Raw genomic sequence first — 14,867 nt, 5'->3', positions numbered from 1 at the left:
TTGTTAGTGTTAGTAGACATCCATGCCCGAACCGGGATTCGAACCCAAACCTGCACAGTGAGAAGCTAGTTCCCTAACGGTTATGAATGAATGAAAGATATGAAATTAATGAATTATGAAATTAATGAAAGATAATTCCAGAATGAAGGAAAGAGATAATTCCAAAATTAATGGAAGAGACAATTCCAAAATTAATGGAAGAGACAATTCCAAAATTAATGAGATATAATTTCAGAATCAATGAAAGAAATAATTTAAGCATTAATGAAAGAAACAAATCCAGAATTGATGAAAGCAATTATTTCAGAAGTGATGAAAGAAATAATAATTAATGAAGGAAATAAAATTCCAGAATTAATGAAAGAATATTCAAAAAATAATGAAGGAAAATTCAAGAAATGATGAAAGAAATGATTCCGCTATTAAATGAAAATAATTGAATCTTTTTTCACCTTTAAATGAGTTCTTTATCCTTTTTTTAAATCTTTAAAACCCAATATTTAGAGACCGAACTGTACATTTCTTTGGAAAAATTGCCAGACGGGAAGTTTGTTTTGACCGAGTCACGTGATTTCCTTGCATTTGATGTCGCTGCAGTCGCGATGGCTGGATGCTCCCTCTAGTAATAAGTGCGACCAGTAATGTCGTCTGCTTCTCTCCAGGATACTTGTTTTGGGCGTCTCCTTGTGTCCTGAAAAAATTACCGAACTGGCAGTTCGAACTTCCAGTTCTGTTTGTGAGCTTAACTCGTAGGGAACCGACTTCTTCTCTGTCGTCTGCTCATACAATACAATAATAATTATACAGGGCTCTCGGCTACTAGGACCATACCCTATCGTCGTCTGCTCATTAAGAGGCTCTTAGTTTTGGACGTCTCCTTATGCTCAAATAAAATAACCGAACTTATAGTTTAAATTTCCAGTTCAGTTCACGAGCTTTGTTTATAAGGAACTGAGCGGAATAAAGAATATAGTTTTTTTTACTTTGAACTTCATCATCACCACATGTGTCACTTTTAAATTTGGCATTAGATGGCAGCACATTACTATAAAGTGGAGTGTGGAAAAATTCACTTTTTACGATCTTACCTTTCGTCTGCTTGTGTGGAGGTATGTACTTTGTTTTGGATGTCTCCTTGGGTCTTGAAAAAATTACTGAACTGGAATTTTGATCTTTCAGGTCAGTTTATAAGCTTTGTTTATAAGGAGCGTAGCTGAATGAAGAATTTAGTTTTTTATACCTGAGCTTTTCTCGCCATCACCACATAAGGCAATTTTGATTTCGAAAGTAGGTGGCAGCACCACCAATATTTTTAAAAATGAATTTCTTAAAGTACTCTAGAGTATTATATTAATTTTAATTCCCTTTTAAAATTGTTAGTGCCATTGTGAATTCGCGGCAAATGCTACAAGGCAAAAGAAAAAAAAACCGCTATTGGCGGACGGCGTAACAGTTCGAGTCACCCGGTATATACGGGTTTTGTCATTGCGTAACGCAGTGACAAAACTGTTCATGTGAATATAATAATGATTGATTGTCAGGATTTCAAGCCAATCGGAAAATGTAAATAATGGGCCATTTAAGTATTACGTAAGCATTTTTTTAGTCATTTTTGACCCCCCCCCACATGTCAGCAAAACACATCGGAAAAGACAGAGAAACAACTTCTGGGTTCTTTGGCGCACGGGGATGGTATAAAAAGTTTTTTATTTTTATTTTATAACTATACAATCCCTTACAACATGAATGACATCTGAGTTGGACACGTGATTTGGATACTTTTTCCAGTTGGGTATGTCTCTAAGACTAACGGCTCGCAAGTAGTGGCATACGCCATGTTACCCATGCAGTCTGCATACGCACGTAACAAAAATAGTTTGAGACGAAATACACTCGACTCTCGTTTCAACGAATACCGTTATAACGGAAAAAAATATCGTTTTTTTTAACGAAAACTTTTCTAATCCCCCGGATAAATTTACATAGGAACAATATAAAAATCTGAAATTTAACGCAATTTCTTTATTACTCCGGTCTCTTGGAGTTCATTATAATGGGGTTGACTGTATTCCCACCCAAAAAAATCTGATATTTTTGCAATTTTTGATGTGAAAGCAGTAATTTTTATAATGATTATGTCCTTTTTACTTTTATAAATTTAAGAAGGAAACAAAAGAAAGAAAGGGTGGGGGAGAAAAAAAGAAAAATGGCCAAGGGGGCTCGGTTGTGCGTAAATGCCTTGAAATTCCTCTTGTGCGCAAGGGGATTCGTGCCCTACTCTTAGTCTTATGACAAAATTTCACATTTATGAGACGTATGACTATGGTTACGATTAATCTCTATATACGTATATATAGAGCTTTCAATATTAAAATATTTCATTTATACGAAGCACAATTTCAGTTATTTGACATTTTCATTTTGACTCGAACTCCAAATCTTTGGCATTTAGACATCATTTCCAACTATCAAATCCACAAGGTTTTTGCAGATTGTGAAAAAGCGTCGCTGAATTGGTTTTGTTGGCGCATTATCAACACTAAAAACCATAAATTTTAGGTTGACAGATACAAAGAGACGCATTGAGCCGGTTGATGTGGTGTCAATCTTAGTCCTACCAAGTCCCAATACATTATCTGCTTGGATTACATATAGAAACCAATCACCAAACCAAATGACGTTAAGACCGTCTTAAATACGTTTAAAATTACGTTTTTCCTGTTAAATTGAAATGAATGGCATATGAACACTTGCGATTTTGAAACAACAGTAAATTTATGCAATTACAGTTTTTAAGTTATACCGCACAATGAAGTTTTAAATAACTAAATTATGCGGGTATTTTTCCTCATGTATGATTTGGTCTCTTGCAGTTCGTTATAACTGAATTCGACTTTATTTCTTTTCAGTGGAGGCAATGGGTGTTGGCACACCCCTCCCCAAAAATTCATTAAAAAAAATACCCCAGAGCAATCGTCCTTTATTCGATTTTTATAAATATATTCCCCATCAGACCACTCAGGTTTAGAGGTGTCGCGAGTTCGATGCCCGGTTCGTCCTTGTCAGAAAACTTTCCTGACACAGGGGTACAACAAAAAATTGCTACCGCACAGAGTCCCCCATCGAGGGGTTAGCGCACCAACCTCTCGATGAGTATAAAAAAAACAAGCCTGCCGTTCGGAATCGGCAATAAATTGTAGGTCCCGGTCTAATTAGCCCTCGCGTGCAGAAAATGACCGTGGTGCGACAAAAATGATCAATGATCACACCACTCAGTGCCGGTTGAAGCAAAACTTCGAGCTAAACTAGATGGCTATCCGTCTGTAATTGCATGAAAACGATGGGGTTTTTTTACACACAAGCTTTCATTTCTCACCCATCTACTTCTTGGATTGCATTTACTACCAGCACTCAAAAGAATGTCAATGAATGGTCAACAAATCTTTGTCTGCTTTCTTTATGGCAGCCCTCTTTGAATGAAACGTCTTCGAACACACACAACTTTCTGTCTTTACAGTTACTCCATTTTGCTTTAAACCTCTTCTATAGTTTGTGTCAGGGCCTAATGTCACCCCCAAGTCGTAAACTCACCGAGATTACATGCAACGCTTTTTTATTTCCTTCCTCATGTTAATTTTACTTTAATAGCGGAAAAATTGCGAAAAATATATTCTATGCATTTTTTGTTTGAAATTAAATTTTTTTTTTTAGTCAGAGTGACTAAAAAAATTTAATTCCACAAACTTCTTCGTGGCCCCCGCATCAGTAGCCGTGGCTCCCCTTTTGCCAGATTTTCATCCGTGGCCCCCCCTGGAATGTTCTAGGGCCCCCCCCTGAGGTCATATGGCCCCCGGTTGAGAACCACTGCTATAGAGTATGTCTGGGACGCTCTGGGAAGGGCAATTGCAACTCGCAACCCCCCTCCGGGAACCATCCAGGGAATGAAAACAGCGTTGCTGAACGAGTGGGACCAATTGCCACAGGAAATGATAAACTGCCTTATTTCAAGTATGAAATCACGCTGCGAGACCTGTATATCTGTAAGAGGGGACCATACCCCCTATTAACACATTTTTTTGTTTATTCTGCAATCGCTGTTGCATACCTTCCGACTCCAACGAGTGTTACGCACGATCATGCGTGTGTATTACAATTATTGAATGGTTATTTGTTTTGTATTGTATCAATGTATGTACATATCAAACTTCAATAAAATCGGTACAGTTCTAGAGATAATCGACCAAGTCTGCAAATTCTCTTAATTTCTTACACCAGAATATAATGCTAGCTTTACTTACATACCTAATGTAAACATAATGATGTGTGTGTGACTCATTTATCGCATTAACCATAGATTGAAGATAATGCATAATGACCTGCAAATGTGATAGATTCACGGTATGAGAGCATAATTTATCAAACTTACCGAAACAGTCGATGATTATTCATAATAACAGCAGCTCTCCCCCCAGCACTTTCAACATAACATACATTGTGGGCAATGCGCTCCATCCCCGTGGACGTGGGAAGAATTTTTGATTCGAATCATATTGGATAATTAAGTATGAATATGTTTCGGTTTTTTACTGCAACATGGTTCAAAAAGCATTATGTATTTATCATTTCTTCGCAACCGTGTTCACATTTCCTTAAATGAACTCCGCCATTTTTTCAGGCTAGCGTCATTCTACAATTACTTTTCCTCTTCCCCCGTCTTGTCAACAACACCTTGTTGTTAATTTTTAGCTGGACGCTGATTGGTCAGTTACGACATTCCCCAAAAAGGGAATTTTCCGGACTGTCCATCGTCACATGACCTTAACATTTGTCTTTAGCAATCGCATCGTGGTTGCATTCGGAGCTCGATTCTTAAGACGCTTCTTACGAATCTATTTTTACGTATGAATGATTGGTTATTAAGAATCAGAAGGTGATATACCCCCGTTTTTTTTTTTAACAACTATAAGTGCAGCAACATTTACCACTCGGTGATTTTATAAAGTGCACGTCCAGTTCAACTGGAAACAGTGACAAATGGATGGGAAAAGAAAGTGAAAGATTCTCACTCTTTGGAAGATAAATTTAATATCATAAATTGAGAGAAGTGTTTGTTGTTGTTTTTTTGCTACTAAGGAATACGTAAAACCGAATATTTTCTCTACCAATTGTACATTACACAGGTAAGCCTTTATCATTTTATCAAAACAGGCCTTCGTTAATTTTTATTATTTATTATAGTCAATAATCCCTAGCATATTGCAGTGTATGGAGGCTTCGCGTATAGCACATTGCAGAGTATGGAGGCTCCATACATAGCATATTAATGCATCTCATTATATTTTTGACACTTAAAAGTGTTACATAAACAAGACTTAAAAACGTCAGCCTCGGTTGTAACGACAAAATTTCGCGGAATCTTCGATATCATTATAACAGAGTTCGACTGTACATTTACAAAAAGTTTTCAACCAATTGACATTTCGTCCACCGTCGAATGCAGATTTCAAACCGAAGCACGTGAAAAATATTGCTTGGGTTCATTTTCTGCAAACTGAAAGAACCAGAGGGTAGTCGGGTGTTGATTTAGATTCAGTGGAGTCACATGAAGAAGATCAATGGGGATTATTAACAGAAACAGCAGTCTCAGAAACAGAATCCACTATCGAAAGAGCTTCTAATCGTTCCTGCTTTGGAACAGTATGAATCTTCTCATGTGTCACCAGAATCGATCTTCTGGAAAATCGTTTACTGCAAACTTTGCATTCAAAAATCTTCTCTGCCGTGTGAATTTTATTGTGTTTCGTGAGAGCCGATTGGGCCGCAAATGATTTGCCGCAAACATCGCATTTATAGGGTTTTTCTCCAGTGTGGATCACCTCGTGTCGTCTTAGATTGCTCAACAATGCGCACCTTTTCCCACAAATCGGGCACTCGAAAGGTTTTTCTCCCGTGTGGCTCCTCTTGTGGCCGTCAATATCTACATGCTTGCTGAACTTTTTACCGCAGACGTCACATTCGACAGGTTTCTCACCGGTATGGACAGTCTTGTGTCGATACAGAGCAGACGGGTCCGAAAACGATTTGCTACAAAGAACGCACGTGAAGGGCTTCTCTCCGGAATGGATCCTTTCGTGCCTCCTTAGGTTGGTCGATTGAGAAAATTTCTTACCGCAAACTTTACATTCGTGGAAATTCTTTCCGGTGTGGATTTTTACGTGCGTCCTCACGTGACCGCGGTCCGAAAATTTCTTGCCACATATTTCACATTCGAAAGGTTTCTCTCCTGTGTGAACCCTCCTGTGACATCTCAGACTAGCATCATTTGAAAATGTTCTCCTGCAAATAACGCACTCATAGGGTTTCTCTTTCGTGTGAGTTCTTCTGTGACTTACCAATTGGAACTTCGTTGAAAAAGGCTTTTCGCAATGTTCGCACTTGAAAGTATTCTCCAGGGAGTGGAACCTCTTGTGAGTAGTCAAATAGCGTTTCAGCTTGAACCTCTTTCCGCAAACCACGCATTCGAAAGGCCTGTCGCTTTCAGAGTGGATGGCCTCTTCGTGTCTTCTGAGCTGATACTTTTGCGGAAAAGCCTTTTTGCAGATGTCGCATTCGAACGGTTTCTCTCCCGTGTGAGTCCTTCGGTGCATGTTTAGGTTCACGAGAGTTGAAAACCTGTTACTGCATAGGTCGCATTCGTATGGTTTCTCGCCCGTGTGGGTTCTTCGGTGGTTCTTCAGGTTGTTGACTTGCGTAAATCTCTTATTGCAAATGGCACATTCGTACGGTTTCTCTCCCGTGTGAGTCCTTCGGTGGATCCTTAGGTTACCGAGCAGCGAAAATTTCTTATTGCACGTGACACATTCGTATGGTTTATCTCCCGTGTGAGTCCTTCGGTGGATCCTCAGGTTACCGAGTAGCGAAAATTTCTTATTGCATGTAACACATTCGAATGGTTTCTCTCCCGTGTGAATCCTTTGGTGGTTCCTCAGTTTGGAAGGTTCTGCAAATTTCTTATTACAAATACCACATGAATATGGTTTTTCGCCGGTACGTCCCCTTACATGTATATTCAGATTAGTACTACTTCCAAGCATTTCGAATGTTCTTGCTTCAACGCGAATCTCCTTTTCGGGTGATTCGGGTTCATTTTCCTCCATTTGAATACCCTGTTCTTTTTTTTTTCTCCCTGTTAGAGATATCTTTTTTTGATTGGTTCTGTTAGCTGTTATTTGCGAAACTATCGACGACAACTTTGTCTTTGTTTTTCACGAACAAAAAAATCATGAATAGCATAGTCCGAAGGGAAATGGCGTTCTCAGGTATTTCCGCTCGCTTCGTGTTGCATCAACTCATCAGAGAGAAACAACATTCCGAGATATCTCTTTGGTTTCTGATCAAATCACCTGCAAGGAAAAGGAATAAAATTCTATGTAATGAATCAAAAAAAATTTAAGAATTTTAAAAATTTAACTCACACAGAATACAGAGCCAAAATGTGAATAATGCAATTGGCTGTACAGCATTTATAATGGTATCAATATTTTTAGCTAGTTTTAAATTTTTAAATAATACGTTTTCCAGTATTTTTTTCCATTGACGATGTGCGGTCATGTGCATGGGCCACCACGGAGGTGGGGGGGGGGGGTGACAGGGCTCCAGCCCTGCGGCGATTCTCATCATTTTTTTTGTTTTTCATGCCGTAAATTCACCATGAAAGGGGTTCGTGAAAAGTCTGATCTGGGGCCACCGTCAAATGTCCCAACCTAGGGGCCCTGCTCCAGTATGTGTGGGCTTCGTGTTCGACTCTCATCGTGAGGACCCCCTTTCGAACCCCGTTGGTGGCACAGTGGTAATCGGCTGCAGTTGGTTTTTCAACTTCGAGGCGTTCTGGCGATGTGCATGAATGAACTATGCACTTGCCGTGTACATAGATTTTGTACTAATCGTGTTCACCAACATGCACTACTCAAGCTATAATAAATGGTTAGGTTTCATAGAGGCACCCGAGTTCCGTGAGCTTATATCAGGGCCAAACCAATCCTAGGCGACAGGTCACTATCGCGACCAAAAACTTGACACTGGCGCCTAATTTTTTTGTCATATGACCAAATTGAAATCTTAGGACAACACAGAATTTTCGGGAATTATGTATTAGTATGTCTGCTGGCATGAAAAGCGGTCCTCAAGTCCCAGAAGAGGTAAAAAAAAAAAAAAAAAATACAAATCTGCAGCGTTTTATCCCCTTCACGCACAAGCTTTCGCCAACAAATTTTGATATCTGACGAATTGGAGAAAAATTTGGTAACTTTATCCTAATCCTCTCCTACAATATTTTGGACATATTGTGTCAATGAAAATATGGCTGGCATCTATGAAAATTTGATGACACTTAATTTTTTTTTTTTTTTCTGATTGTTCGACCCCTGGCTTATTCCAATCACAACTTTGAGGCGTAAATGCGAGCCGGTCTTGCATTTGAAAAAAATCTCCCAGCAGAGAGCAGGCAGACCTTCAGCAGCATACTTGCATAACACGAAAATTCAAGCATTTGCCATCCTCATTTCAAAATATGGAAAACACAGATGGCGGTATCAGCAAGAATGGAACAACCATAACTCTGCCAACATAATTACGTCATAGGCCACATAAGCACTCAGAACACGCATTCATTCATTGACAATTTCTACATGTATGCTTCTCAACAACCTCCGATGTGTAAGGCCTATATTATGCGATGCGAGGATACACTCTCTGCCTCTATTTTCACAGCAAAGTTAACCGGACGGACAGTAGCAAATCTGCAGCGATTGAACAACGTCACGTACAAGCTTTTGTCAACAAATTTGGATGATCTCTACCTGACGAATCGGCGATAAATCTGGTAAACTTGTCCTAGTCTAACCACACGTTACAAAAAAAGAAGGGAAATAAATGAAATATAAGAAAGGGGGGTAGAAAAAAATAAATAGAAAAGGGAAAACAGTATAATAATAATAATTAGATAAGAGAGTATACAGATTTCTTTTCACCCTCACCCTACGTGTTCGATTTCGCTCTTACGTGTATATAATAGAAAAATCAATATAACGAGAATGCAGAAGAAACGGGGGGTTTCAGTTAACAGGGTTACTTTGCTGATGGTGAGGAGAGGGGAAATAAGACACAGAGAACTGGATTGAATTTAGTTCACTGGACGAAATATTTCGTCCGTGAACGTGAAGGGGTTGAAGTATTTCAGAAAAAGAAAATGATTATTATATACAAATAAGCGAGATGAATATTTAGAGTCATATTAATTATAACACAATTTATAACCTATGCAAATTACCTTCATTTCCGACTCTAGTAAAGATTGACAATTAAAGTAAGCTTGATAACAAAGAAACAACATTTTATGAAGGAAAAAAATATTTGAAATTCTTTGAAAATACGGAAATGTCCCAGATACGGGTCACGTCAAATGAGGAGCAGGCCAGAGCGTTAAACTTCCAATAAGTCCGTTCTTTAACGGCAAGCATCAATAAAACAACAGACGAACATTCCCTCAATGCGGTGAACTCAAATTCTATCAATTTGCAGTGTAACCTCACTCACTGCCGCTATGGTGGTCGAGTGATCATAGTCCGGGTCCCCACCGTTCGATATTTTTTCAAGTCCTATTTGGAAATTTCTATAGAGTAATGTTGAAAATTTATGTCTGTCGATATAACGGTTTTTTATGTTAAGATTTCACTCTATAGGGAAGATCTGCTTCACTCTATTGAAGCAGAAACGACGAACAAATGTATTGTTAGGGGCCATTCAAGTACGATTTTTAATCTTTTTAGTTTTTTAACCCCCCCCCCCTTTTCCAGCAAAATTTCTTCAGCTCTGCCTCCACCTCTTAACGCATATTTAGGATCAGAGATTTTCTTTAACAAATCCATTGGTACCCACTCCTAAGACTTTTGAACCCCCCGAAACCTGCGTGCGCCTCTGATTGCGACTGCCCTTCGAGAATAAGCATAGAGCATCAGGGCAAAAATAGACACCCAACGATCACCATATGTGCCCCCTTGGTGCACAACACGGCCCCGCCCCCCCCCCGCCCCTCAGTTGGAATAGCATGTATCCTCGTCTTTGGTTCTTTTTTTCAAACCGAACACGGCCTCAGCTCTAATTAATGATAATATTAATGTGATCAATCACATAAAAACTAAATTTTCTAAAAACGCATTATCCAAGGGGGTGAGAGAAGGTGAGTCGTATCGCACTGGGGGGTGTAGGATAGAAATAAAGGTTAATAACTACCTTAAAAATTGTATTAATATTAAAAATGTATTAATAACCCCTGCTTCATCGGCTTTAGCCCATTTTAGCCATTGCCCCCTGCCAAAAGGCGAGGCCGTGTCGGAGAAAACTTTACTAAACAAAATTAAGTGCACCTACATAGTGCTATTCTATACAAAAAATATTATAGCACAAAAAATTAAAAAACAACGAATAAATAAAAAAACAAAAGCATGTATCCGCTTATGTACGCGAGTCCAGCAAATAACACAAGGATAACGCGTAACTGGACGCGCTGAGTAGACACAAAATTGTTCAGCCGACCCCACCAATAAGTGAGACACGACATGGAAAAGCGGGGGGGGGGTTCTGTTGAGGTGCGAGAGGTCTACTAGAGAAAGTCTTTTGAGCACTTATGAATAAGGGGTAGCGCTAATTCAGGTGCTTACGTAGAGAAAGGTAGATAACAAAACCAGGGAAAAGTTTTTCTCGTTTTTTCGCATTCCGGGTAAAGATGCCATTAACAGTATTTCATATTTTTATAAAGGGTGGTTGATGATGGCTTAAGCATCAGTCAAACTCCTCTTCTCCCTCGTCATCAAAAGTCAGCAAATCCGAAACGACCCCACACTATCTATGCTGACTTAATACTCGAATGGCCCCCTTATAAGAGAGTTCGTGACGATTTCGTGGACGGGCAATCAATTGAAGTTACAGCGGTGATGTCGTTTACAACAGACTTTGACTGACCTAGGATCACAACGGGCCCAACCGTGATTAGGCATTAGCGCCGTATTTGTTATAGCGCCAGAATTCTACGAAATGAATGGTGGGCGTTAAATCGGGGTTCGACTATAAATTCGCAACAGCATCGATAGAGCGAATTTTTTCCGAATACCTGACTGACGTGCGTGTTCAAAACTGGGACATAAACATGGATGTTAGTTACGTAACTCAAATTTAATTCAGAATTCTCATTAATTATGAAACTTGAATTAAATCCGAATTTCATTCATTCCCAAATTGATAGATTTAATTCTGTATTTTAATCTGTATGAAACCTGCTCAATTTAATTTCCGAAGTTTCTTGATTCATGAAATTGTCCATTTCATTAAATTCTGAATTTTCATTAATTCTGTACTTCTTTTCTTCCTGTTATGCACTTTTTTTTTATAATAGTAATTCTAGTTAATTTCGAAAATATTGCTTTCTTTTTTAATTGATTCTGTAACTAGGCGTTGTTTATTACAAAAAAAAAATGTAAAAAAAAACCGCTGAAAAAATTATCCACACAAAATGAAGTTAATATTTAATGAAAGAAATCATCCCAGAATGAATGAAATTAATAAAAGTATGAAAAATTTCAGAATCGATGGAAATTCAATAATAATGAAAGAAAGAATTTCAGAATCGATAGAATTTGAGATTTGATGAAGAATGAGTTCAAATGAATGATTTCAGAATCAACGAAAATTTACAATTAATGGATATAATTTCAAAAATATTGGAAGAAATTGAAGAATTTCTTTAAAAAGAATTCAGAATAAATTTTCAGATGTAAATATATTTTTGGAATAAATTTTCAGATGTAAATATATTTTTGGAATAAACTAGAGCAGGAGTAAAAAAAAATAAGATTCAATGAAAATTTTCAGAATTAAATTGATATAAAAATCATGGAAATTCCAGAATCAAATGAAATGGATAATTTCAAAACCAATGAAAATTAGCTAAATGAAATGAAAAATTTCTAGTTTATTCAGAGTTAATGAAAATTGATTATGAATGAAAATTAAATGAAATGAGCGATTTCAGGGTAAATGAATATTCAGGGCAAAAATTAAAAAAATCTAGTTCTAAAATTGTTCATTAATGGAAATTCAGCATTATATAATGAAAATTCAGAACTAGATAAAGTTGAGTAATTTCAGAATTAATGAAAACTCATAATTGAAAGAAATGGTTAATTTCAGCATTGAATGAACAATTTCAGAGTAGAATGAGATGAATAATTTCAGAACTAAATGAGATGAATAATTTCAGAATTAAATGAGATGAATAGTTTCAGAATTAAATGAGATGAATAATTTCAGAATTAAATGAGATGAATAGTTTCAGAATTAAATGAGATGAATAATTTCAGAGTAGAATGAGATGAATAATTTCAGAATTAAATGAGATGAATAGTTTCAGAATTAAATGAGATGAATAATTTCAGAGTAGAATGAGATGAATAATTTCAGAATTAAATGAGATGAATAATTTCAGAATTAAATGAGATGAATAATTTCAGAATTAAATGAGATGAATAGTTTCAGAATTAAATGAGATGAATAATTTCAGAATTAAATGAGATGAATAATTTCAGAATTAAATGAGATGAATAATTTCAGAATTAAATGAGATGAATAATTTCAGAATTAATGAAAAATAGTTATTAAATGAAATGGGACAATGGCAAAATTAATAAAAATTAGTTATTAAATGAAAATGAGCAGTTTCACAATAAATGAATATTCAGGGCAAAATTTAAAAATCTAGCTCTAAAATTTAAAATTCTTCAGCAATAGAAATTCAGAACCAAATTAAATTGAGCAATTTCAGAATTAATGAAAACTCATCAATTGAATGCAAAATGGACAAAGAGAAAATTCGGAATCGAATGCAATGGTTAATTATTTTCTGAATTGAATGAACAATTTCAAAAATTAATGAAAATTAATTATTTAATGAAAATTAATTATTTAATGAAAATGAACAGTTTCAGAATAAATGAAAATTTAGGGCAAAATTAAAAAAATCTAGTTCTAAATTTTAAAATTTTTCAGTAATTTAAACTAAAAGCTAAATTAAATTGAGCAATTTCAGAATTAATGAAAATTCATAATTGAAAAATGGACAACGAAAATTTATAATTAAATGCAATAGTCAATTTCAGAATTAAATAAACAACTTCGGAATCAATTCAAATGAACAATTTGAGTATTAAGTGAAATAGACAATGGGTGTGTGTGTGTGTGAGAATTAAATGTAATGGAAAATTTCAGAATTAAATGTAATGGAAAATTTCAGAATTAAATGTAATGGAAAATTTCAGAATTAAATTTAATGGAAAATTTCAGAATTGAATGAAAATTCCTATTAAATTAAAAAAAAATAGTTACAGAGAACAAAGTACTTTCGTCCGGGAAGCCAATGCTGTTCAGACGGCCCTGGGAAGGGAGGGGCCCTAATGTTCAGTGCCGTCTCAACGTATGGGCTCACCCGGGCACGGCCCGGGGACCTCAAGAGAATAGGGCCTCAGAAAAATGAGAAATAGTTGAATTTTTTCGAAATTTTGCCAAGTAGGGCTTCAGACAAATCACTTGGCCCGGGGGCCCATGACGCTATTAAGACCAGCCCTCACTGCCAATGTTAAATCATATCTTTCAAATTTTACACTTAAAATCTATCTTGGAAAATCGGGTAAAACTCTCAGTAAAATAGAGCTCCGACTTTTTTTTAATGATTAACAAACCATTGCCCAAAAAATTGATAAATAACTATTTCGCAATTATTTTTCATAATTACTTTGAATATCTGTCATTTTTGAAGAACCTCAATTATGTGATCCCTTTCTCGCACAAGGGAGTATATATTCTAGTATCTAGTGTATATATTCTAGAACCTTGCAAGGGAGCATCGCACTCTGGCGCGGTTGGCTCGGCCCGTTTGGACGCCACTGAAATCTTTCTACATCATCAAAAACCTTTCTTACCTCCACGTTGAAAAGAATTTCCCTCTCTCTCGCTTCAACCCACGAAGAATCGAATCGTTTGTGAATGACAAATTATCAATGAAGAATTATAAACACTCGTTAAATATATAAACAATCGGAGAGCACAACAATGAAGCACGTGAGCGACTCTCAACAACGTAACTTTGTTGCATTATCAGCTGACGACGAAAGCCTTTCCTTTCCGGAGCAACAACGTCCGCGGCCGTAATCGTCGGTGACGCGAAATGCTCCCAGAATCCATTGCGCGTGCGAGTCCTTGGCGCTGTTTCCACGAAAACAAGTAGGTTATTGATTGCTGTTCTGTCGCCAACAGTTTCTGATACTCGCAGTTAAATAGAGCCAAGAGATTAGACTTTTATTTTTTTTTAAACTCTAATTTCGCTTTTGATTAGCTTTGGATGAACGGCGTTCCAGTTTGTTAAACTGAGACCTACTTGATTAAGTATGCAGATACACAGAAGTGCCTTGTTGATTTTGGGGGTATTAGCGGAAAAAAAAATTTTCGAAGGCATTTTCGGGGCCATTCAAATATTACATCAGCAGATTTTTAGCCATTTTTGATTACCCCTTGTGAGCAAAATTTCGTTAGCTTTACGCGCCCTTCCTAATGCATATTGGGATCAGAGACGTAAGGGTGGAGGGGTATTAACCCTTCCATACCCCAATGGGCGGGTATAGGGGGGGGCATGGGTATTACCGCCAATGCCCCCGTATATCCACCAGCGTCAAATAGGTAAAACCGACCGTGTGTGATCTAATGTATTTGCGTAAATATGAATTGACATCATCATCATTATCATCATGCCCCCCCCCCCAGAC

At 37.1% G+C, this 14,867-nt stretch overlaps 1 protein-coding gene across 2 annotated transcripts in view; it reads right to left on the bottom strand.

Moving 5' to 3' along the window:
• Positions 1-5,065: 5,065 nt before the first annotated feature.
• LOC149068350 (uncharacterized) overlaps positions 5,066-14,867 on the bottom strand; it is a 29,746-nt gene continuing 19,944 nt past the window's right edge. The window contains exons 1-2 of one of the 2 annotated variants that reach the window (XM_089251653.1): positions 14,028-14,273; positions 5,066-7,403 (exon numbers count right to left, since the gene is read on the bottom strand). In XM_089251653.1, the coding sequence (XP_089107779.1) occupies positions 5,613-7,157 (1,545 nt within the window). In that variant the 5' untranslated portion in view covers positions 7,158-7,403; positions 14,028-14,273 and the 3' untranslated portion in view covers positions 5,066-5,612. Of the gene's footprint in view, positions 7,404-14,027; positions 14,274-14,867 lie in introns of those variants that run through there. The other variant, XM_089251654.1, reaches the window with a different exon arrangement.

This window comes from Pholcus phalangioides, unplaced genomic scaffold (assembly GCF_987345545.1).
Source record: "Pholcus phalangioides strain wild (caught in Gottingen) unplaced genomic scaffold, Ppha-v1.0 ptg000027l_1, whole genome shotgun sequence".
Lineage (NCBI taxonomy): Eukaryota > Metazoa > Arthropoda > Arachnida > Araneae > Pholcidae > Pholcus > Pholcus phalangioides.
This window is presented reverse-complemented; position numbering and strand designations above follow the sequence as displayed.